Source organism: Numenius arquata, chromosome 5 (genome assembly GCF_964106895.1).
Source record: "Numenius arquata chromosome 5, bNumArq3.hap1.1, whole genome shotgun sequence".
NCBI classification, from domain to species: Eukaryota; Metazoa; Chordata; class Aves; order Charadriiformes; family Scolopacidae; genus Numenius; species Numenius arquata.
This window is the reverse complement of record NC_133580.1, coordinates 10,020,411-10,042,623: the sequence shown is the minus strand read 5'-3', so window position 1 is coordinate 10,042,623 and position 22,213 is coordinate 10,020,411. Positions and strand designations below refer to the sequence as shown.

The window sequence follows — 22,213 nt, the reverse complement described above, 5'->3', positions numbered from 1 at the left end:
CAGTAGTGCCAAGCAGCGGTTCCAGCTTTGGTCATGTGTCAGTCACTTTATATCCTGTTCTCTCCCTCAGAAGACGGGAGGAAAATAAATACGGTTCCTGTTCCAATTCATTACTGAGCCCATTAAGCTGCTGTAGCTAAATCATTATCGTCGGCTCCTTTTTTGTCAACAGGTCACTCATAGACACGACGTGGTGCTGAGCTTCCTGCAAACGTGAGGTTTTTTTTCTTTGCTAAGACTTGTGTCTATTCTCCCTTTCTCTGCTAGTCTGTGGATCCTGCCCTGTCTTTCCTCCTTTGCCCCTTTTCCTCCTTCCGGCTGGAAGGGCTGTTCATCGTCCCCCACGCTACAGCTGGCACAGCAACAGCCCCGAGGGTTAGGAAGCGTTTCACAGTCCTGCTGCGAGAGTCTACCCGGAGCTGGATCCCATCCCGGTTAAAATAACCACAGTTAAACGCCTCTTGCCTATTTATACAATAAGCACTAAGGTTACACTTTATTTACAACTTTTGAAAAATGTACAGTTTCTTACATGGGTTACTTGTGCAAAGTTAAACTTCTCAACAGACCAATGTGCACACGAAAGACACTGGAACAGTGGACAACACAATTGTAGGGTTCATCCCACACTGCTGCTTAAGGTACTGTATCCAAATGTAGAAACTTAGCCTTACAAAAAAAGTGAGTCTGGACTTACAAATGTTTGGGTTTTTTTTTTTTCCAGAGTTGAAAAAATACTTTCAGAAAAGGGAGGGGAAACTAACTCAAGCATGCAGCAGGAGCTCACAGGAACCACACGGTAATTGATGAAGAGCAGGAACTGCAGAGACTCAGGTGCCTACCCCATACTTAATTCACACTTTCCGCAAGGCGAAGTTAGATCCCAAAGAACTTATCTTCCTCAGCTAAAGATAAGGGGGCAGGAGAAAGACACCGAACGAGAGTAATTCCACCGCTGGAACAGTTCAGGTTTTACCTCTTCCTGATGTGGAAGGTCTTTCGCTCAGAGTACCACAGCTCTACCTGGTTTTGTCCAGTAATGCCTCAGTGACAGGACTATAGAAACTTAGTGAAGCAGTCTCTGTAGGCATGTCCTTTAAAATAAAATAATAATAAAAAAAAAAAAGGGGTTGTTTCTCATCCTAAGCACAGATCGAAGTACCATAACTGTAGTGATTTATGTATATCTGTACATAAATCTTGCATGTGAAGTGCAGAAGTAACTACCATTCACAGTCTTACTAAATATGTGAATTTGAATCAATTTAAGAGTTTGTATTTTTTTTTCATGAGTAAGGAGTTGACAAACTGATACAAAAGGGAAACGAGGTTATTTCTTCACTCCGTACTTACAAATGCAGTGGGGTCTAAACCAATAGTAGAGGTAAATGACCAGCCTGGACAGATCAGCACTTTAGTTAATATCAGTTAAAAAATGTGTATGTATATAAACATCCCTTTTATCAAGCTACACATAAGCGTCACTGTGTATAACACAATTACAATTAAAAGCTTAGTGTACACTACAGAATGCACAATACTGCCCTAAGACTGGAGAGGGACCACAGAAAATGAATTCAGCATCAGTAACTCTTTTGCAAGTAACCCAAGTACAGAACATTAGACTTCAAAGTGGGTGCTTTCTGATGTCCAAGGAGAAGAAGCTTCAGCAAGGGAGGGTGGCAACAGCACAACAGCTATTCTGCTTTCAAAGTAAATGCTAGGAGGAAAAAGATGACTCGGACACTTTGTTTATTTTCCTCATCAACAGAGTGTTCATTTGCATCATCCTGGGTCAACAGTCACGCCAGCTCTGTTCTACTATTGCAGAAACCCGTTTTTCATACTCCCGCTTATTCTCTTGGTATAGCTGAGCTGCCTGGCTGTTCGCTGGGCTGTTAGGATTTGGCTCATCCAATAGAGACTGCGCAAAGAGAAAAAGCTTCTTAGGCACTCGAAAGCATGCATAGTTTTCCAACATATTCCTTCAAACTAGCCATACTAATAAGAGAGAAGTTCATCTAGACTCGGGTAAGGTACATTTCATCCTTCCAGTTGTAAGTTACTGGAAGCTTTCCCTAGGAGTCTTATTCTTAGCAGTGCAGGTGGTTCATTGACAGCCAAGCAGCAACACCCAGAGAGTGCAATCCCTGGATGGGTCCATGCAGCGACCACCTGCTGTCACCGTCTAGTCAAGTTACATTTGGGAAGCAGTCATACTTTAGCATACATCAAGGTACAGCTGCTACACTGGCTCGGGAGGAACAAAAAAAAAAAAGAAAAAAAAAAAAAGGAAAAATAGATTTTTTTAAAAAAGGGTTTCCTGAGCTGTTTTTGTCAAAGCATCCTGATTTCATTCTGCCTTTTCATGCCGAGTTCTTTTTACCTGTATGGATGTTAAGATGGAGGAGACATCGTAAGTAGGACTCCAACGATTCTGAAGAATATCCAGACATATACTACCGTCTGCATAGACTAGAAAAGGTTGAAAAAAAGAATGGCTTAAAACAAGTTGTACAGCTGCTCAGGATTTAACTAGTATTGCCTGAGCCTGAAAACCTACGTACTGGCAAACACTACAAGTCAAAAGCCTCTGGCAGACTCAAATCCAGCAAACAGGGCTGTAGGTAGGAAGAGGTGAAGTCTGTCACCAACAGCTGCCTGAGGCATTTCAACTCAACCCCTGCTTATTCTTCAGCATCGAGCTTCTCTGTGACATTGCAACTACCACTATGCACAACCAGGAATAGATTTTAAGGCAAAAAAAAATTAAGCTTCCCACAAGTGAACCAAATATAGAAGTAAAAAGGTGTTTACATGTTAAGATTTTCTCAGAAAAATATCTCCAACAGTCAGCGCCTAGTCACCTTTCTCCCAGCAGCTTTAGAAGAACCCTCCCTCAGTGCACTTTACCCACACACGCTTACTTGCTGCATTTGAAGGCTTCCGGCATTTCTTCACAAAATTAGTGTGTGTTTGGAGGCAAGGAATACATCTCCAACCTTTAACTACCAAGGAAGGGGACTAATTAAACAATCTTACTATCACTAGCTATAGTTGGAAACTAGCACTACATTTCAAGGTATAACATTCTTAAAAGCATTTTTGGGAAGAACAGCGATAGAAGACAACTGTGCCCAGCAGCGTCGTCACGCTGTGCATGCAATACCTATAGACACAAGGCCAAGGCACTGCTATTGAAGTACAAAATATTCTTCTGTGAGGTTTGACAACAGGCAGCTGCGAGAGAAGAACATCTCATCAATACTGTGCTGTAACACCTGATGTGGAAAAGGCTCCTTTTATCACCCCTTTCATTTCAAGCCTGAGCACTGCTCACATATTCATCCTTACCAAAAACTACCCAGAACCACACTGGAATTTTGCTAGCTCTTTAGCTACTGGAAGCTTACAATAAATACACCTTGTCTTACAGTGCTGTAACTGGGGAAAAAAACCAGCATTGCTTAAGTACTTACCATTTGGATGAAACATTTTAGAGACAAATCTAACAGTAGGTGGCTTATTTGGATATTCTTCTGTGAATTCTATTGTAAGTTTGAAGGTTCCTGGAGTTGAAAGAGAGATAAGTAACCTTTATTCAGAAGGAATTTACACAAGGGATGAATAAGCAGCATCCCTCCACAAGCACAAGGTGATACAACTGTGCTCGTATACGCATGTTGTATATGGAATACAGATTGCTCAGTCCTACAGTGATTCTTCTACTCTCTTTGGAGTTAATCATTAACTCTGAAGTCCTAGACAGCACTGCTATGAGAGTATCTCCTGTGACTGACTTTTCTTGCCAAAACCACCACCCCAGTCAAAAGGTTTGTGTAAGGAAATAAATCTGGCCCTCCACAAAGCCTAATCCCAGTGCACTGTGAAAACACCACAAGTGGGTGTATAACCATCTGTGTAACAGGCCATGATTTAGTTACTGGAATATGCTATTATGACATGGGCCTTCCTATTTATTTCCTGTTTAAATTTCAAGAAAATATATTTTTAAATCAACAACTGTAAGGTAATCAAGTCTTATTGTAGAAAAGTAGTCTTGAAAACAGTATCAGACACTTCAAAATAAAAATCTGATCATTTACTTCACTCAAACTAGTCTTCCTTTGAGAAAGGCTGATTAAGCAGAAACAGAAAACTGTAGTTAAGCCCCAACCCAATCGGTTTACCAGCCAACAGCAGTTACTTTTAGCCCTTCTTGTCAGGCTGACAATCTCAGAAGTCTGTCAACTAAGCTGCATAAATACGGGTCCGAGGGACTGAGCACTGCTAGTGACTCCCATCAGTAACTACGGAACGCTACATACTCCAAAACACACAAGCTTCTCTTTTCCCTGCTATGGCCTCAGACCAACCAATCCGGGAGGCAGTTTGCGAAGTTGCTGGGTATGCCCAGAGAGAAATACCTGAAGCACCTTCATATAAATATATAGCTCTCCTGTAGAAGGAACACACCTTACGGTAACAGCTGTAACAAGCTGCCAGGGCAGACATATTACTTTTTCTGAAAAGCCATTCTTACTAATCAGAGACAGGTTTTCCTCCCTCCGCCCCCAACACTCAGTGCCCAAATTAAAACTCAGGGGCTCAGATATGAAGTTCATCCCTGCTTCCTACTGTGAGGGATTTTTCCAGCACTAATATAATGATGGTATCCTTCATTTGGCTGGCAAACATGTGCCAGCAACTGGTAGACAGAGAACAGATTTTTTGACCCCTTTTCCTTTTTTTTCAGATCAGCACGGACCTGCAGTATTTCCCAGGGACTCTTTCCTTTATAAGGAGATAAACGATAACATTGAGTTGCAAGAAACGAAGGTCATTGCTTTGACGTTCCAGTTCGCATATGGAGACAGAGTACAGATGCTTCAGAGCTTTCCATACAGCAGTGGGAAGAAGTCTCAACGTCCTAAAAATAAGTTTTTGCATGTTTGTTTTTTTTATTAGCAGCCTAACAACAGAAGAGCAGAGAGCCAACAGAATGCTATCTTACTATAAAACAAAAGGAACAAGAGCAGTATACTTAAGATTGTTCAAATTAGCGGAAATCTGCAGTGGGGCTTTCAAGGTTTCCTCCAGCAAATCCAGAGGCACTGAGCCAGATCTGAGATCAGTTTGAAAGCCAGCACTGAAAAACTAGTATCAACTTCTACCAGCTGCCAACATCAGCTCGGGACTACCTTTCCTTCCCTACAGGGTGACAATCCCAAACAAGATTGGCCCTTTAGAGTCAAATGCTTAGAGATTTGATTCTAAATTTTAGAGATTCCCAGCTCTCCCTGCCCCAGTTCTGATTCTCAGTAGCCTCCTCATGAGGTAGGAAAGCAGGCATTTTCTCCTGTGAAAGCGTGACTAAGCAAGCAGTAGGCTGAAAACTAAGCACAAACCATCAAATAGTGGAGTTCAACAAGCATACTTGAGAAAATGAATGCTATTCTCGAACACTGAAGTGGGAGCGGAGGGGATAGATAAGATGGCCAAAAAGCAGTAAAAAGGGCAGTTTGGTCCTAAAATCCATTTAGAACTACTGAAAGAAGGAAACTATGTGTCTCATGGTATAGCTTTTAACACGAATCCAAGCGAGAAGTTAGCCACCTTCCAGCTGGAGTATCTACCCACTCAAATTTCCAAGTCAAGACACAGAGCAGCAATGGCTCTGGAAAGAGCTCCAGAGTACGCAACATCTCATTGTAGATATTTATTAAAGGACAAATCCAGAGACCAAAGTCCAAGGAGGGTCACTTGCACTGAAAGCCCACACAAGTGACACAGGTATCACAACAGACAGTGGTAGGGACGAGGCCTTCAGTGTCCAGCCTCTTCTGTCACTGATTTTAAAGCTTTCAACTGGTATTCCTTGCAATTTGCCCTAGACAATCAATTTTAAAACAGAACTCATCATATTCACTATCATTATTGATATTAGGATCATCACTGATCTTAGGAGAACATTCTCTTTTCTCTCTTGTACTTACTTATCTTGTTGATTGGTTTCTACCTCGGGACACGAGCCTCTCACATGGCTAACAGGGAGGCTGCTCCACGACCTGTGCGCTGGCCCAAGTAACCCCTGCCAGAGCAGCACCCACGTCCCTGCCAGGCCCTTCTCACTGCAAGGAGCAAGAGCAGCCCCCTCTACTCCACTGTCCATAAAGCAGGGATGATCTCTCCCACATGAAGATACAGAATCCATATTCTGTAAGCAAAGAACAAACCATACGGAAGGCAAATGCCTTGCTTCCTCTGTTGAAGCCTCCTGCATGATGACAGCAAGGCAGGATACTACAACAGCTGCGTTACTTAACTCTCTCCAAGCCAGGAATCCTGCACTAACCACAATATCATCATCCAGTTTCAGAGAAACAGGCCTGAAGGACTGGGAGAGCCTGCATTTCCATCACTCTGACAGGACTACCACTTTAGATGCCACACACATATAGATTCTTAGAAATATGGTGAAGGGCAGGAAAAATATCCCCGGGGTCCTCCTGCAGACACCTGCAATGGAATCCTCTTAAACAAGAAGATGGAAGCTATGGTGCTGATCTAAATTAGTAGTTGCTCCTAGGTCTAGTCAGCCTGCACACCGAGTTGTGAAAACACCCTCCGAAGTCTGGGGGCGGAGGGGAGGGAGGGTTGTTAGCTGCATTATGCTGCACAGCAAGTAAACAAACGCGTTTGAACTTAAGATTTTCAGTTCAGACAAAGACAAGAAACCTCAGAAGCTGAGACCGGAGAAGGGCCTCACCAGAATGAGGATAAAGAAAAGTAATTCTCATTATGTTAAAATTATTATTCCTCTAGTTACACACACAAAAAAAAATTCACAGGCTACTTTCACCAGAACTAAGATATTCTGCAGCCTTACAGTATCACCAGGAAGTGAGAGCCTAAAAAGGAAGATACAAAGTGACGTCTGAAGAACACTGCCCTGCAAAGGCTTCATGAAAAGGACTACAGAGCTCCAGTGTACCTTTGTCTCACATGGGCCTGCACAGTTACAAAACAAGCCCAAACTCAACAGCTCAATACTGTTAGATAAAAATTCCCTTAATTTTACCTACATTAAGCTAAACTGCATCCGAACTGCACTGCCATTATCTGAACTGTGCTACTCTACTCACTTAATGGAAAAGCACAGCTGAGGCACCAATACACCCGTATCTCCAGGCACCACTTAGTATTTTGTTATCTGGCACAATGTAAGATATGTCCCAGAGAAAAGGAGATAAGCATATCCTGCAACACAAGACATATCTGCTTTCGTGAGCGCATACTGTGAAAACACACACTTTGCTAGGAAAAGAGCGATCCATCACGCCCCGAGATTATATTATTAGATCAACCAAAGCAGCAGGACAGCAGCAGCAGACTCAAGCATCTCTTTGAACTTCAAACTGCTGTGAGTGCAACATGTCCTAAGTATCTGAGATAAAGATACAACGTTGCCATGGTGGAAAGCACAGACGAAATCAATATGTCAGGGCTCTCAAAAGCAGTCTCCAACCTTCTGCACCTAAAAGGAAATGTATGGAAAAAAGCCCTTATAGCATCTGTTAACCCCACACTGAGCTGGAAAAGCCTGAACACGGAAAAAACCTGCATTTTATCCCACCACAAGGAGACAGCTTTCTGCTCCAAACAGTGAATCACTCTATTAGTGACAGTGCCCCAAGAACCTAAGCAGCTCTAGCAACCCTCACAGAAGTTTAAGGGAGCCCTTCTTTAAGGTTTACAAGATGAGATAACAGAATACATTTAGTCTACCTGATCTATTATGCCATGTTGTGGAATACTCAATTCTAAACACTAGACTTCCGAAGCAGCTACTATAGCAGGTTTCTTAGCTAATCAAATACATTAGAAAAAGTAATTGGAGTCTTTGGAGTTCTCTTAGACCTGAAATATTTAAAATCTTCAAAATCTTCACAGAAAAAAATTTAAAAATCTGCGATTTACAGGCATGCCCACAGGTGCTCCCTCCGAGGGTAAACAGAGACAAAGGAGTTAGCCAAGAACAACAGAGGAGTTAAAGAATTTTTCCTGCGCTTTTGGCATGAGTCATGGAGATCTAGGATTAATTATAGCCTGCACTGAAAGTATCTTAAAAAAAATAAATGCATCAGTGATTTCTGTTAAGACAGTATTTCATGTCTAACAAGTTTTCACAGAGATGCCAAAGTATTCATACAGCATCAATAATGCTATAAAAGACAATAAGGCCAGATGGAAACTACTGGGACCCAGGTGTGTTACAAGGACCTATTTAGTCAGCTTTTAAAGTTAAAAAGCCCTTTTAATCTTTAACCCTGAATGATACCAACTGTAGCAGAGTGAAGTAGATGCCAAGAAAAAAAAAAATAAAAAGCACCAAATAATCTGTTCTGAACTTCCTCATTCAGCCCATTTCCTACTTAAGCTGACTCACATTGGGACTTACTCGCAAAACACTTCCAACATCAGAAAAAACAGAACTCAAGACAAATCACAATGGTTCTCCACCAGGTTTTTGATAGTTCTCCAAACCAAAATATGTTTTAGTTCCTAAAACTAAATTTTTAGATCCCTAAAAAATATGATCCAAGGTTCAACAGAAAAGCTTGGAGATCCTTAAAATGGTACATTAAACTAGGCTTAAAGCGGTCAGATTTAGTGATTACAAGCAAGCCCCTACAACCTAATTTGTAAGTTTCTGTAAATCAACATAGCAATCTAAATCTCCAACACTTTCTCGGAGCAGGATTAAAAAAATTAATAATTTACATAAGCCCTGGATGCAGCATACAAATGCGTGGTCAGGAGAACGCACACCCTTGTCCCCCTCCGTCCCCAGGCCCACACCTGTTGCAGAGCCCGCGGGGGTGACACCCCGAGGCCGTGTCAAACTGCAGCAGCCCACCCCGAGACAGCCAAACACCATGTAGCCCCACTTACCGTCCTCGAAAGGGGTCCCCTCGGGCCTAGAGGAGGGAAGAAGCAGAGCACAGCGTTACCCCGCGGGCAGCCCGGCTCCGACCCCCCCGCCCCCGCCGGCGGAGCGGCCCCCGCGGCCTGCCCTCCCCGGTCCCCCGCCGCCGCCCGACTCACCCGAAGATGACGGCGTTCCACACCATGATGTTGTTCTCGGAGGGGGCCCCGCTCACCCCGGCCGGGGGATCCTCCTGCAGCCTGCGGGGCACAGGGAGGGCTGAGGCGACGGCCCCGCCGCCCCCCCTCGCCCCCCCGCCGCGGCCAGCGGCCGCCCCTGCGCACTTGGCGTAACCCAGGCAGGTAGCTACACGCCCCTGCGCAAACAGCGTAACCCGCCGGCAGCCACCGAGCACCGGCCCTACGCAATCAGCGGAGCGCGCCCTACCCCGCCGCCATGTTGTGCTGCCCCCCTCCTCCCCCGGTAGAGCCGGGCCCCCCGGCCTCTACCCGCCCGCCCCCCTTTTCCCCTTAAGCCAGCGGCCTCAGTACCTCTTGAAGTCCCGCATGAGGCGCCTACGGGCCGGAGTGGACATGGCGGGCTCAGGGTTATAGATCACTCATACACTACCGGAGGGAGCACAGAGCGCCTAGAAGCGGCGGCGGCGGCGAGCTCCGACTGAGGTAACGGCAGCGCTGACGGGCAGGAGCGATCGCAGCCTCTACCACTGCGGCGGGCGCGGGGGGAAGGCCCCGGGCTGCACCGACTCCTGCGCCGGCTGCCGGGCGAACCCGGAACGTACCAACGGCCGGGGCGGGGGGAGGAGTGGAGGGGGGGGCGGAGCCGGATGCCGCTGAACCCCCCGCCCAGCCGCCGCCACCACCGCGGCGGCGCGGGGGCGCGGGGCGGTACCAACGGCTGTGCCGGGCGGGGGTGGAATGCGGGCTGTGACGTCACGGGGGGGCGGGCCCGCCGGGTGGCATTGGGGCTGGCGGGCGGGAGCGACGGGCCGGTGCCGCCCCCGGGCGGGGGCGAAGGGACGTGGCGGCGGGGGCTGCTGCTCCCTCCCTTCGCCTCCGCCGTGGTGCCGGTGTCCGTGCACCCCCAGCCCCCGCGGGTGGGGTGAGGAGGGGAAGGGTCCCTGGCCGTGCGTGCGCACCGCTCGGCGGTGACAGAAGCGTCCCCCTGCCATCCGCAGCTGCCAGCACAAACCCAAAGCGCGGCCCCAGACGGCGACGGCAGAGAAAACTAACCCTCCCCAGCCAAAACCAGCCCAGCCTGCTCTTCCTGCTTCCACAGGGAACTGCTTCCAAGGGAAAACAATCTCTGCCTTCTTCTTTTTTACTAGCCTTTGGGAGTAAAGAATCTCTCTCTGCTGTTGCCCAGAGCCGGCTGGACAGGCCTTGTTCTGCCTTACCCTCGCCTGTAACGTCATGCGATGGGCCACCTGCGGACGGGGGGCTTCTGAAAAAAACAAAGCACGGGAGGAGGACACACTGCCTCTGGCACAAGCTGAAAGAAAATAATAAAAATAACGGCTTTCCTGACTGCACGGAAAATCTCCCGTTCTTGACCTTTCCTGCCCTTACCCAGCCTGCGCAGTAGGAGAGGGATGGGCCCGCCAGGGGAAGGCTGTTCAGCGCCCGGCCTCCAGGTGCGCGAGAAATCCCCGCTCCCAAAAAATCCCTGCCCGTTGGCAAGAAACCCCTGCTCCTTCCCCGCTTTCCGAGCTGCCCGAAACCGGCTGTGAAGGGAAACGGTGCCACCACCTCCCTGTGGCCCCGAGCGCCTCTGGTGCCCGGTCCGGCCTGGCTCGTTTGTTATGAGAAATGACGTAAGGCCTAAATTTTGCCGTGATAATTTGCATTTAATGCGCGACCGCACTGTGCTATGCTGGGCCTGGGGGCAGGGTGCCCTCAGCCCCCCCCCCCCCCCCCCGGTGCACAACAGCAGCCCCCGCCAACCCCCTCAGGAGAAACGACCCCGTCTTGAGAACGTGAAATAATAATTAAAAAAAAAACAACGCGAACGGAGCAGAAATAGCCGTTGTTTCTTGACCACCCCTTGCCGGAGCGCGGGCAGGGCGAGCGGGCGGAGCCGCGCTGCAGCGGGGGCCGGGCCGGGTCGGCGGGGAGGCCGGGCCCTGCCGCCGCCGCCATGCCGAAGGTGGTGTCCCGCTCCGTCGTCTGCTCTGACACCCGCGACCGCGAGGAGTACGACGATGGGGAGAAGCCGCTTCACGTCTACTACTGCCTGTGCGGGCAGATGGTGCTGGTGCTGGGTGAGACGCGGGGCCTGGGGTAGGCCAGGGGCCGGGGGCAGGCCGCGGGTCGGGGGACAGGCCGCGGGCCGAGGGCAGGCCGCGGGTCGGGGGACAGGCCGCGGGCCGGGGAAGCGGGCCAGGGGACAGGCTAGGGGGCCGGGGTAAGCCGCGGGCCGAGGGATAGGCCGCGGGCCCGGGGTAGGCCGCGGGGCGGGGGGAGTAGGCCCGGGGGCCCGGCAGCGGTGAGGGCCCGTGTACCCGTCCCGATCCCGCCGTCAGCCCGTCCCCGCCTCGCAGACTGCCAGCTGGAGAAGCTGCCGATGCGGCCGCGGGACCGCGCCCGGGTGATGGACGCCGCCAAGCACGCCCACAAGTTCTGCAACGCGGAGGAGGAGGAGAGCGTCTTCCTGCGCAGGTGGGACGAGCCGGGCCCCGGCCTCTGCCCCCACCCCGTCCCTCTGAGAGCCCCTCCACGACCCGGGGAAGGGGCTGCCCGGGTCTGGCCGTGCCTTCTCGCCTGGCCGAGGTCCATCGGCCAGGCACCAGCGGCCTGCTGTCTGCGGGCTCCTCTCAAGCTGTTCCTCTCTCCCCCAGACCAGAAGGCATAGAGCGGCAGTTCAGGAAGAAATGTGGCAAGTGAGTGGCCTTCAGTGACTTTTACAGTCTGTTTGTAAGTAACCATAAGAATCCAGAATCTGAGTTTCCTCACAGTTATGCTTGTTTCTGTTTCCAGGTGTGGACTGCTGCTCTTTTATCAACACCAACAGAAAAATGCTCCTGTGACCTTCATTGTTGACGGTGCTGTGGTCAAATTTGGCCAGTGTTTTGGGAAAACAAACATATATACTCAGAAACAAGAACCCCCCAAAAAGGTAATCAGCTTTAGAGAAGTAAAAAGGCTATCTCTGATTTTCAAAAAGCTGTGCTGAGTAAAATCACTGAATAGCAAGGGCAGGGGGGAGAAAAAAGAAAGAAAAGGACCTTTAAACAATAACTCGTTTTGGTGTCTTCTCTCAGTCTGCCTTAAGTTTTCCTTTACAGAGGTCACTGCAGCTTGGAGTCCTAGCACTAAAAGCAAAATAAACTTGGAAATCTAGACTGTGCCTGATGTTTACACTCAGTTACAGAAAGTTTCCATTTATGAGTGGGTCAGATTGGTACTCTGCACAGTGATTCTTAAAATCTAGCGCATCTATTATATGTTATTGAGTTTGTTTCTGATCACTCTAAGCCCAGAAATCATTGGGGATAATTCTCCTTGAGAGAATTAGACTTGCATGAGAAGCATTAAAAGCTTTGGAGGGGGAAGTGATCCCTAGTGGCTCAACGGCTGCCAAGGTTTAACAAATACTCTGCTTCTCACCCAGGTGATGATGACCAAACGGACCAAAGACATGGGCAAGTTCAGTTCTGTCACAGTCTCCACGATTGATGAAGAGGAGGAGGAGATCGAAGCAGTGAGTTTTGTCTGCCCTTAGGGACACTCACATCTGAACGGGACAGCCATCTCAGACACTGATCAGAGCCAGTGATCATCTCACCATTTGAATGAGGTGTCGTTACTTTGGGGTTTGCTGTTGCAAAGTGTTGTTGTATGTGTTTCAGAGGGAGATTGCAGACTCCTATGCACAGAATGCAAAAGTGATTGAGAAACAGCTGGAACGCAAAGGCATGAGCAAAAGAAGGCTACAGGAGTTGGTGAGTGTTTTCTTCAGTGTTGAATACAAATCCCTGAGATCTGTTGGCTTTATACACAATCTATCTTGCAGATCAGACTACAAGTATAGAGAGGTCCTGGTACAGTCATAGGTAATTTGTAGCTTTGTGAGGACAAGTTTTTCTTTATAGAGGTGTTTTATAGAGGTTTTACAGAGGTGTTCTAGTCCTCCTGAACTTAAAGTTGTATGCAGTTACCCGTAGAGCTAACTGAAGACCAGCCAACAGAGCTTCTGCAGGGAGACTTTCCATGACCTGTTGGATGAGGAACAAGGAGAGGGGAAAACAGGCCATGGCTTTACCAACCTCTAATGCTACACTGAGCCTGCTTGGCAGAGCAGGTCTTTGCCATGAGGGATCAGGTCAAGCAGGTGCTTGTGAAGGACCTGCCAGCTCAGCTGCTACCAGAAGGGTCACTTGAAGAATTAATGGCAAGAACATCACAGCTGATCTTACCTGCTGTGACAGGAGAGTAGTAGGTGGGGGAAAAGTGCACCTTCCACCTGAGGACAGAAATTACGAAATTGTCTCCTGTGCAGTTAGTCTTGGGCTTTCATGATTTTAAAGGTGGTCCTTGTTTTGTACCTCAGGGGAGGAGAGAGTCAGCTGAGTACTTGAGGTACTTTTGCTCCTGGTGTGAAAAGCTTGCAGTGGTCAGGCAGGAAGATCAAACATCATTGAAACACTGAAGGAAAATGTGTCCAGGCATTATTTCATTCTGTCTTAATTTTCTTAATCAGGCTGAGTTGGAAGCCAAGAAAGCCAAGATGAAAGGAACACTGATTGATAATCAGTTCAAATGAAACTGCACATCTACTGGGTATTTGGAGACAGGAGAAAGCTACCAGAAGGTATCGCAGATCTGTCAGCAAAGCAGAAGTAACAGGCAACGTTCAAGGGCAACATGCTGCAACCAGCTTGGAGGATGAGTACTTCTCTGTCATAGCTGATACGCTGGTACCAATTTTGATAATTCCAGTGGCACTGGAGACTTTGCTCAAACTGCCATTCTCTACAGACCCAGTGTTATGAGCAACATGTTCCAGCCAGAATATTTACCTTCGGGAAAATCTTCACTGGGTGCCTTCCTGATTTCAGTGCACCTTTAGATACCTCCGGTTTTATTTTGGTAGTTTTCAAATGTGTAAGATTTCCATAAATGTACTAGAACAATAGGTCAACTGTAAGAACAAAGAAATCATTACAAAAGTAAACTCTGTGCTGTAGTTCATTTTGTTATTTTAAATGTGTCTAAAATGTGCAGCAGCCTGAGAGACGTGCCATTCCGAGACAGTCTGGAACGATTCCTATGCAAGGCTTGGGGATTGTGCTGCTGCTCACCCGGACCAGCAGACAGGCTGTCAAAGGCAGCCAGCACAGGCTTGGCTGTAGCTCTCAGTCTTAGCTCCGGTTGAACATCGGAAAGCCACAGTTCTACAGAATTTCACTGTCCCAACAAATACTGCTCAATGCAAGAACATGAAATCCAAGCCTGTTTTAGACTACTGTAAACACAAACTGCCCGTGTACTGTACCACTAATGGGTACAAATATATAGTTGGAAGCTACTGATGCGATTGGTGGTCGTTTAAAGTAGAATACAACTGCACGTCTGAACTAACCCGCTCTGCAAAACATTATCAGTATTTGGAGGTGTGAAATGTGAAGGAGAAATTGTTCTGAACGCACTGACCGCTAAGGATCTGGATAACAACAACATTAAGAATTGGTGTGTAAAGTACCTTGTTTGGGAAATAATGATGTTTGTGTCTCTTGCATGATGTAACAACAGTGCTCTATAGCCTGTGTCTTTGTTGCTCTACTTGGGATTAAAGACCGTGTTACGGGTTTGAACTAAAATACTTTTCCTAAGGTGTTCTTACTCTACCAAAGTATAAAATAATGCGAGCGGTGAACAAGATGCTTCATCTCCCACAATTACTATGAAAGACTTCCTATAATCAATAAAGATTTTTCATCTGGCTTTGTAACCCTGACTGGGAAAACTCGGGTCTGCTTAGCTTAAGGATGTATCCTTCCTTTTTTGGCAAAAATAAGGTGTGAGGGAGGGAGTGAGCTCTGCCCCAGAGCTGGCAGGCTGGGCTGCATCGGTGGTGTGTCGATGTAGTGCCAGGCTGGGTAGACACGTGTTCAGATTAACTCAAGCAGTGCTGGTCTTGTTCCCTGCTGATCATCTGTTAATCTGAAGCCTGTGTCCAGAAGCTCTTCAGGTGGTGTGTAATACTTGGGAAGGGCATGAGGAATGAGTGGGTACAGCTCCGTTACACAAACCCCTTTTCCAAGTGTGGTAGCACAGTCCAGCCAGGCGAGGGCCTCAGGGTTCCTCTGGGAGTGACCCAAGCCCTGAACAACCACAGGTTGGTCTCCATAAAAATTGGGATTTTTTTTTTTTTTTTCTTTTCCAAGCAGGATTCAAAGACTTTGAAATTTGAAAATAGGTTTTAAACCATGGAAGGTCTGCTGGGATGGAGACTTCTTAGTCTCCAGTTGTCATAAGGGATGAAGTACGGTCCTGCTTCAGGTGACACCCAGAACAATAGCTGACTCGGGATAGTGCGATTTACAGTTAGGGTTAAGGTCAGGAGTGACAAAACAGGTCTTCGGCTGAGGGGGGGCTGTGCAGGGGCTGCCAGGTGGGGCTAGGAATACCTTTGCAGTTTGGTGAGGCACAGAGAAAATTTGGGGAGTGCACAGCTCAGCACAAGTTGTCCAAAGTTGGAGTTTCCAATGGCCACCAGCTTCCTCAGCTGCGCACCTTGAGCCCGGAGGCGGTGTTCACAGCACGGTACAAGCACTCCTCCTTTCTGGCTTTTCCAACGCTGGCCCGTGTTCAGTCAGTGTTTTTCCATTCTTGTCATTAGAGACCTGCCTAGTTTGGCTCAGGACTCGCTCACGGACCCAGTCAGAGAGGGGAGTATGCAGTTTGTCACGCTAGCAGTCCCTGGGATACCTTTAATACACTCTAGTTAACGCAGTCAGTGGCTGAGACACCTCCAACACAGAGAATCTGATCCAATACATTATTACATATATATTTCTTACCCTAACTGCATCTAGTTCACAACAATTTAATCGAGTTTTTCATTCATAGCAACAGGAAGCAGGGGCACCTAGTCCAAATGCTTGGTTAAATGTCCTATTATAATCGATAACACTAGCCGTTCTGCAGTTTCCCACACCCTGGTGTAATCTGCAGTGTTCAGACCAAAGAAAAAAGTCAGATTTTGTGTTACTGTAAAAGCCAACATTATTTTTTTTATAAATGTGTAACTATAGGTAGGTGATAGATTTGTTTGTTTAACTGAGCACTATATTGTATGTAAGAACTTGTCCCGATGCAGAGGTATTGCAAAGCAAAGTAGCATGTGAAATAAAAGTGGAGGAGGGGATCTATTTCAAAAACAATGTCACAGATGGCCAGACTCGCCTTGGTGTGTTCCATGGCCTCGTCCAGTTGAGTTTCCAAGTGCCTTAGAAAAAAAATTATGGGCTTGTTTAAAAGGCTGCAGGACTGGGCTCCAAGGGATGAGGAGGAAGCCTTGTAGCTCTCCACTGGGGAGATCTTATGAACCTAGCTGGCCACAGCATGCTGGTTTTTTGGCTGTATTTCTAGCTCGTGTGTCCACCTTCACATCTCTGCCTTCAAAGGGCCACTGAAACCTGACCTCCGGCCTCATGCAAGCAGACCAAGCCTGGGGCTGCCCACCTGCCTACCGAGGCATACCCTAAGCTTCTGTTCCAGGTGGATGGAGATCCCTCCTGCCCATGCATGCCTGCTCGCCCTTGCTCCCCCACCACCCCTGTGACACCCTGGCTATGATGCTCCCCTGTATTGTCCACAGCTCAGCCTGGATGTGGGTGAGATGGGGGCTGGGGGATACTGCTGTCTTCTCCAGTCACTGCCAGGCCCTGTACCCATCATCTCCAGCAGGGAAGCTCAGCCACCACACCTCCCTCCTGCTGCCCAGTGTGAGCCCCAGAGCCCTGCTCCCACCTCTGCTACCATTAACGCCTCCCAAATCCCGCTAGGAAGATGGTGGTTGTCCCAGCCTTGCCTTGCCCAGCACCCAAACCTCCAGGTGAAGGCCGGTCCCTGCAGAGCTGGTGGGAGGCAAGGACAGCCCCATCCCTGCAGCCCCCCGGCACCATAGCCAGCCCAGGGGGGGTGGTGCGCACCGAGCCGTGCCAAACATCCGGCACTGCTCGCCACCTGCCCCAGCCGTGACAAGTGTTTCATACCATGCTCTGCGCAGCCGTGCTGCGTCAACAGCTCCTAAGCCTGGGATTTACGGCCACCGGGCGAGGGGCCGAGATGAAAGCGGCGTTACAGGCGCTCGCCCACCCCTTCCCACCAGCAAAGGGGCTGATATGCCAGGCCGGGCACCACTCCCGAGGAGGAAATCATGACACAAGAGATATTCGGTACTCCTCGGAGGAGAATCCTGTTTAAAAGGAAAATCCCTTCCCCTGCCCCTGCCACCCTCAGGGCAGCACAGCCTGGTGGGCAAAACGCTTGTGGTGGAGGGACTGCACTCAGCTGGCTGCCTTGCTGCTGGCCCTTTCCCGTGCCTCAGTTTCCTCACAAGAACAAAGCCGTTAATCACAGAATGATATGAGGTTGGAAGGGACCTCTGGAGATCATCTAGTCCAACCCCCTGCCAAAGCAGGTCCATCTAGAGCAGGTTGCACAGGAACGTGTCCAGGCAGGTTTCGAGTGTCTGCAGAGAAGGAGACTCCACCACCTCTCTGGGCAGCCTGTTCCAGTGCTCTGCCACCCTCAAAGTAAAGAAGTTCCTCTTTATGTTTAGATGGAACTTTTTATGTTCAAGTTTGGGCCCATGCCCCTTGTCCTGTCACTGGGCACCACTGAAAAAAGATTGGCCCCATCCTCTTAACACACACCCTTTAATCCCTGTGTTACGTGCTCCCGTGGCAGGCAAAGGCAGCCATTGAACCCCCCAACCTGCTTCCCCAGATAAAGCTGCTCACAGGGAGCTGCCAGGAGGGGGAGGTTAAATCCCCAGGAACCCCAGGCTGGAGGGGGCTACCGGCTCTTGCTCCTGGCAGTGGAGCACAGGGAAAACCCATCGAGGACTCTGCCCCGCATCTCCCATGCACCAGAGCTAAAAAAAGCTGTGAAACACGTGTGTTTCCCAAGACCCGAAAGCAGTTAACTACTAATGGGTAGCTACAACCCATTTCACCCAGTGCCAGCCCTGTGCCCCAAGCCCAGCGCCGAATGCTGTAGTCTAAGGTTCCACCACTCAGCTCCTTGGCAGGCCAGCAGGACAGTCTGGCTTGGCACCACTGTCACCCACCACCACGTGGAGGAAGAAACGATGCACTTACCTCCCTGTGCTGATGGCCCAGCCATGCGTCCCCTGCAGGGGAAAGGATGTCCCATGCTCAGCAACCAGCAGCATTTCAGAACGGTCCTTGAAATGCAGGAGAGGTCATCATCAGGAAGCAATAAGAGCCAAGAGCCCTTAATTAATTAGCTTGCATTTGTGCAGCAGGAGAGGGCTCCCCGGTGAGTCTGCCCCATGGCGCAGCCCCCTGCCAGCTGTCCCCGGCATGCTTCCTGCAGCTTGTGCCACTGCTCCGTGTCTTTCAGGGAAACTTTCAGCCCGCTGTGTTTCCAGGCCAGGCATCATCGCAGGGATCTCACACCGCAGGAGCCCAGGGGTGCCTGAAATGCACCAGCAAAGGCTCTTGGCTCAACAGCGCGGCGTGAGACCCATCTCCCACCACAAACTCACACACCCATTCACAGGGACCCAGGTGTGCCAACACCGGCTGCGGTGGGATGGTGCTGCGCTCTCATGCCTGCCTGCCCCACTTGGATTTCAGCAATGAAAATAACTACTGCCCTTTGCAACACAAGGGCTTGTTTATCTGCCTCGGACAATGTTTGAGATTGGTTTCAGTGATTGAGCTCAACCGCTTCCAACAGGCCTGGGCAGCCAGAAAGGACCAAAGGTGTGGGGGCAGCGAGGAAGGACTCACTGATGAGGGACCAGGAGAAGATCCACTCACCAACAGAAACTAGGCAGCTTCACTGGGGCGGCTCACAGACCCACAGAGATGTCTGAGTAAAGGCCAAGCCACATGCATTGTCCAGTCTTGCAGTTTTCCCCAAATTGCTACAGCAACAGGAAGGAATTTCCCCCTTCCCCCAGAATTTGGGGCTGAGACAAGTTTAACTTCCAGGGGTAAGGGATGAGCCTGGGGATGCAGGTCCCTCGCTGGGCTTGCCAGGATAGCCAGGGGCTCTACAGAAGAGCAGCAATTACCTGCACTTATGTTCTCTGGCTGGGTTTTAACATGCCCAAGGAGGTAGCTGTTTCTAAGCCAGAGTACACAACACAGCTCTGCTCCTCCGGAGAGCAGCAAACACCCCTTGGACATTTCTCCAGCCTCCCAAGCATTCAGCGCCATGGGGAAGGCTGTGCAGGTTTCATCAGCCTCAGGCAGCAGACAAGCCAAAGGCAGGATTGGTGGCACACAGACAGTGCACCACCTCACAAGAGACCACCTGAGAATGTCCTTCAGGGGTGCCGGTCCCCTTTCCAGCCCACACCGCTGGCCTCCACCGGGGAGGACACACCACACAGCTTCCTCAGCACCCTGCACCACATTTACTTGCCAGAGGCTACAGATAGTCAGCAGGTAAGGCGGCGTGCAGGATGGAGATGGTTCATCTTCCTCCTTCTCTACAATCACTGCGTGGAGACCACCCCCCACACACACACTGCAGTGAGAACAAGCATGAGATGAGGAAAGTTGGTTTTAGATTTTTATTTCTTCGTACTCTTTAAGCAGAAGTGACTGAAATAGAAACCATGTTTGAGTCCCATCAGGGGGAATGTCTTAATAAAGACACGGCAGGCAGTTGCCCCTGCCCCATGCCAACCTGTATAAATACCAGCCGTCACTTTTTAGCAACTTGACGGTTTTCATACAAGTCCACAAATACATATTACAACATGCCAGTTCACAACAGAAAATAACTTATGTGTACTTCTTGATTTCGTCATAGAGGACTAAGACAAAAGCACCACCCATTCCTCGGAGTACATTCGACCATGCACCTTTGAAAAACGCCTTGGAGCCCTCGTCCCGGGCGATCTTCCGCCAGCAGTCAATAGTACCGGAGTACATTATGTCAGCTGTGGGAGACAGACAGTGTTAGGAACTGGATGCCCATGACCCCTGACATCCAGGTTGGAAATGGCCTAACATATCTGCCAGCTTCATAACCTCAAGCGCATCCTGTTTCTTGACTGACTTTCTCCAGTATTAGTGCATCAGAGGACAAGATTGCCCAGCAGCAGCCTGTGTCCTGTTGCACTGCCCCTAGGAGACACTGGAAGGACCAGTTCGAGCAGAAGGCAGCTACTGTTTGCTTTGACACCAACACTTCCAGACCCAAAAGCTATTGCACAGCCAGCCACGCCATGCCTGCTACCAGGGATGTGTCTTCTTGGCCCAGAGATGCTCGTTTGCAACATCCTCGGGCAAGTTCTGCTGTTCCTACCTACTGACAGCCATCTGACTTGTGCATGCCACCTTACAGGGGTGCTTCAGAGACTGACCCCCTGTCTGACATCTGCTTCTGCAGTCCCTCTCACACTCTGCTGTTTATAAGAGGAAGGGATACCTACAGGGCTTGGTGAATGCCAAGCCACGCTGCCTTCACCTTGGCTCCACCACCAACTGTTGATTCAGGGATACCCAATATTTCCTACCTGAGGAGGTAGAAACTTACTTCCTTTACGGCCAGACTGCATCATCATGCGACGACGAACTGTATCAAAAGGGTAGGAGGCCAAACCGGCAACAGCGGTAACGGTCTGAGCGATCATCCAGCTGACGACGATGTGGGTGTTCTTTGGGTCCGGAAGCATTCCTGGAGGAGAGAGGTTTTGATGAGAACAGCAGGTGAGCCACCACCATCTGCCAAAATGCACTGCAGGCCTGCTGCAGCCCAGCATCTCCCTTTTAGTGCCACTTTGGCCAACCTACCCTTTGCAGTGTCGTAGATGCCAAAGTATGAAGCTCTGTAGATGATGATGCCCTGGACAGAGACATTGAAGCCCTGGTACAGGCCCCTGAGGCCATCTGACCGGAAGATTTTGACCAGGCAGTCACCGAGCCCGCTGAACTCCCGGTCGGCCCCGGCTTTACCCACGTCCGCTGCCAGGCGGGTTCGGGCAAAGTCAAGGGGGTAGACGAAGCACAGGGAGGTAGCGCCGGCGGCACCCCCGGACGCCAGGTTACCGGCAAAGTACCGCCAGAACTGGGTTCGCTTGTCCACGCCGCCCAGGAAGATCTGCTTGTACTTATCCTTGAAGGCGAAGTTGAGGGCCTGGGTGGGGAAGTACCGGATCACGTTGGCCAGGTTGCCGCGCCAGAAGGAGAGGACGCCTTGCTCCCGGGGGATGCGCACCACGCAGTCGATGATGCCCTTGTACTGCTTGTCGGCGGCGATCTGCTTGCTGGCGTGCTGCACCTGCGGGGGGCCGAGACGCCGCCATCAGCCCCGTTCCCCCCGCGACCCTCGGGCCCGCCGCCGCACCCCCCCACCCCGCCCTCCCCCCTCCTTGCGGCGACCTTGGGGCGGCCCCGGCGCTCACCTGCAGCAGCAGCTTCACCCTCTCAATGGGGGCGACGGCGGTCTTGGAGATGGCGGCCGCCACCCCGCCGGCGAGGAAATCCTTGGCGAAGGACACAGCCGCATCGGTCATGGCGGGAGGCGGCGGCGGCGGGAGAGGCGAGGCCGGGCCGGGCGAGGCGAGGAAAGGCGAGGCGAGGCGAGGCGGGAGGCGGCGCTGCGGGCGGCTGAAATGGCCGCTTTATATAGGGGCGGGGGCGGGCACGTGGGCGGGGGCTCGCCGCGCCGCCGCGTCCCGCTCGCCCATTGGCTGCGAGAGGGAAGGGGGCGTGGCCCCCGCCGGGAGACGGAGCCGCGGCGGCAGCCGGCGGGGGACACATGGCCGGGGCGGGGGGATACACCGGCATCCCCCGGGGGGGGGGTGGGGTGGGTGTGCGACACACAGTCTGGACCCGCGGGATCACACGCAGCCAAGCGTCCCCCGTGGGGCACACCCCGCCGCGTCCTCGGGGTGGGGGGCACCCCCAAGGCCTCTGCTGGGGCCACGCTGTGCCCCCCCCCGGGCAGCCCCCGTGGCGGGGAGAGGGCCTTCCGTCCATCCAAAAATGTCACCCCAGAGCTGTCCCCTGCAGTGGTTCTCCACCATCATACACCGTTTCACGTGTCAGCG

General features: G+C 50.4%; 3 protein-coding genes across 5 annotated transcripts; 1 reads left to right on the top strand and 2 right to left on the bottom strand.

The window, feature by feature from the left end:
* Positions 1 to 463: 463 nt before the first annotated feature.
* UBE2A (ubiquitin conjugating enzyme E2 A) lies at positions 464 to 9,797 on the bottom strand. Of its 2 annotated transcripts, XM_074147168.1 has the most exons (6): positions 9,481 to 9,797; positions 9,109 to 9,189; positions 8,956 to 8,981; positions 3,480 to 3,569; positions 2,387 to 2,475; positions 464 to 1,924 (listed from the first exon to the last, which is right to left on the bottom strand). In XM_074147168.1, exons 1-6 carry the CDS (start codon positions 9,522 to 9,524, stop codon positions 1,796 to 1,798), a joined length of 459 nt encoding a protein of 152 aa, XP_074003269.1. In that variant the 5' UTR covers positions 9,525 to 9,797; the 3' UTR covers positions 464 to 1,795. The 2 variants fall into 2 exon arrangements, with proteins under 2 accessions (XP_074003269.1, XP_074003270.1); XM_074147169.1 differs by lacking the exon at positions 3,480 to 3,569 and having other exon boundaries at positions 9,481 to 9,732.
* Positions 9,798 to 11,041: 1,244 nt separating this feature from the next.
* STEEP1 (STING1 ER exit protein 1) lies at positions 11,042 to 14,897 on the top strand. Of its 2 annotated transcripts, XM_074147458.1 has the most exons (7): positions 11,042 to 11,210; positions 11,490 to 11,607; positions 11,787 to 11,828; positions 11,926 to 12,064; positions 12,560 to 12,649; positions 12,798 to 12,890; positions 13,649 to 14,897. In XM_074147458.1, the coding sequence occupies exons 1-7, from the start codon at positions 11,087 to 11,089 to the stop codon at positions 13,709 to 13,711; spliced, it is 669 nt and encodes a 222-aa protein (XP_074003559.1). In that variant the 5' UTR covers positions 11,042 to 11,086; the 3' UTR covers positions 13,712 to 14,897. The 2 variants fall into 2 exon arrangements, with proteins under 2 accessions (XP_074003559.1, XP_074003561.1); XM_074147460.1 differs by lacking the exon at positions 11,787 to 11,828 and having other exon boundaries at positions 11,087 to 11,210.
* A 4,838-nt stretch (positions 14,898 to 19,735) lies between these two features.
* Positions 19,736 to 21,710, bottom strand: SLC25A5 (solute carrier family 25 member 5). Its single transcript, XM_074147436.1, has 4 exons — positions 21,566 to 21,710; positions 20,955 to 21,441; positions 20,698 to 20,838; positions 19,736 to 20,098 (listed from the first exon to the last, which is right to left on the bottom strand). The coding sequence occupies exons 1-4, from the start codon at positions 21,674 to 21,676 to the stop codon at positions 19,941 to 19,943; spliced, it is 897 nt and encodes a 298-aa protein (XP_074003537.1). The 5' UTR covers positions 21,677 to 21,710; the 3' UTR covers positions 19,736 to 19,940.
* Positions 21,711 to 22,213: the final 503 nt, after the last annotated feature.

Excerpts from the sequence above, each read along its gene's own strand:
- STEEP1 (XM_074147458.1), top strand. The coding sequence starts at position 11,087 with ATGCCGAAGGTGGTGTCCCGCTCCGTCGTCTGCTCTGACACCCGCGAC. Across the intron at positions 11,829-11,925 it reads TTCAGGAAGAAATGTGGCAA|GTGTGGACTGCTGCTCTTTT; the intron begins GTGAGTGGCCTT and ends TTCTGTTTCCAG. Across the intron at positions 12,650-12,797 it reads AGGAGGAGGAGATCGAAGCA|AGGGAGATTGCAGACTCCTA; the intron begins GTGAGTTTTGTC and ends TATGTGTTTCAG.
- SLC25A5 (XM_074147436.1), bottom strand. The coding sequence starts at position 21,676 with ATGACCGATGCGGCTGTGTCCTTCGCCAAGGATTTCCTCGCCGGCGGG. Across the intron at positions 21,442-21,565 it reads GGGTGAAGCTGCTGCTGCAG|GTGCAGCACGCCAGCAAGCA; the intron begins GTGAGCGCCGGG and ends GGCCCCCCGCAG. Across the intron at positions 20,839-20,954 it reads CATCTACGACACTGCAAAGG|GAATGCTTCCGGACCCAAAG; the intron begins GTAGGTTGGCCA and ends TCTCTCCTCCAG.
- UBE2A (XM_074147168.1), bottom strand. The coding sequence starts at position 9,524 with ATGTCCACTCCGGCCCGTAGGCGCCTCATGCGGGACTTCAAGAG. Across the intron at positions 3,570-8,955 it reads GGGGACCCCTTTCGAGGACG|GAACCTTCAAACTTACAATA; the intron begins GTAAGTGGGGCT and ends TTTCAACTCCAG. Across the intron at positions 1,925-2,386 it reads CCATCTTAACATCCATACAG|TCTCTATTGGATGAGCCAAA; the intron begins GTAAAAAGAACT and ends CTCTTTGCGCAG.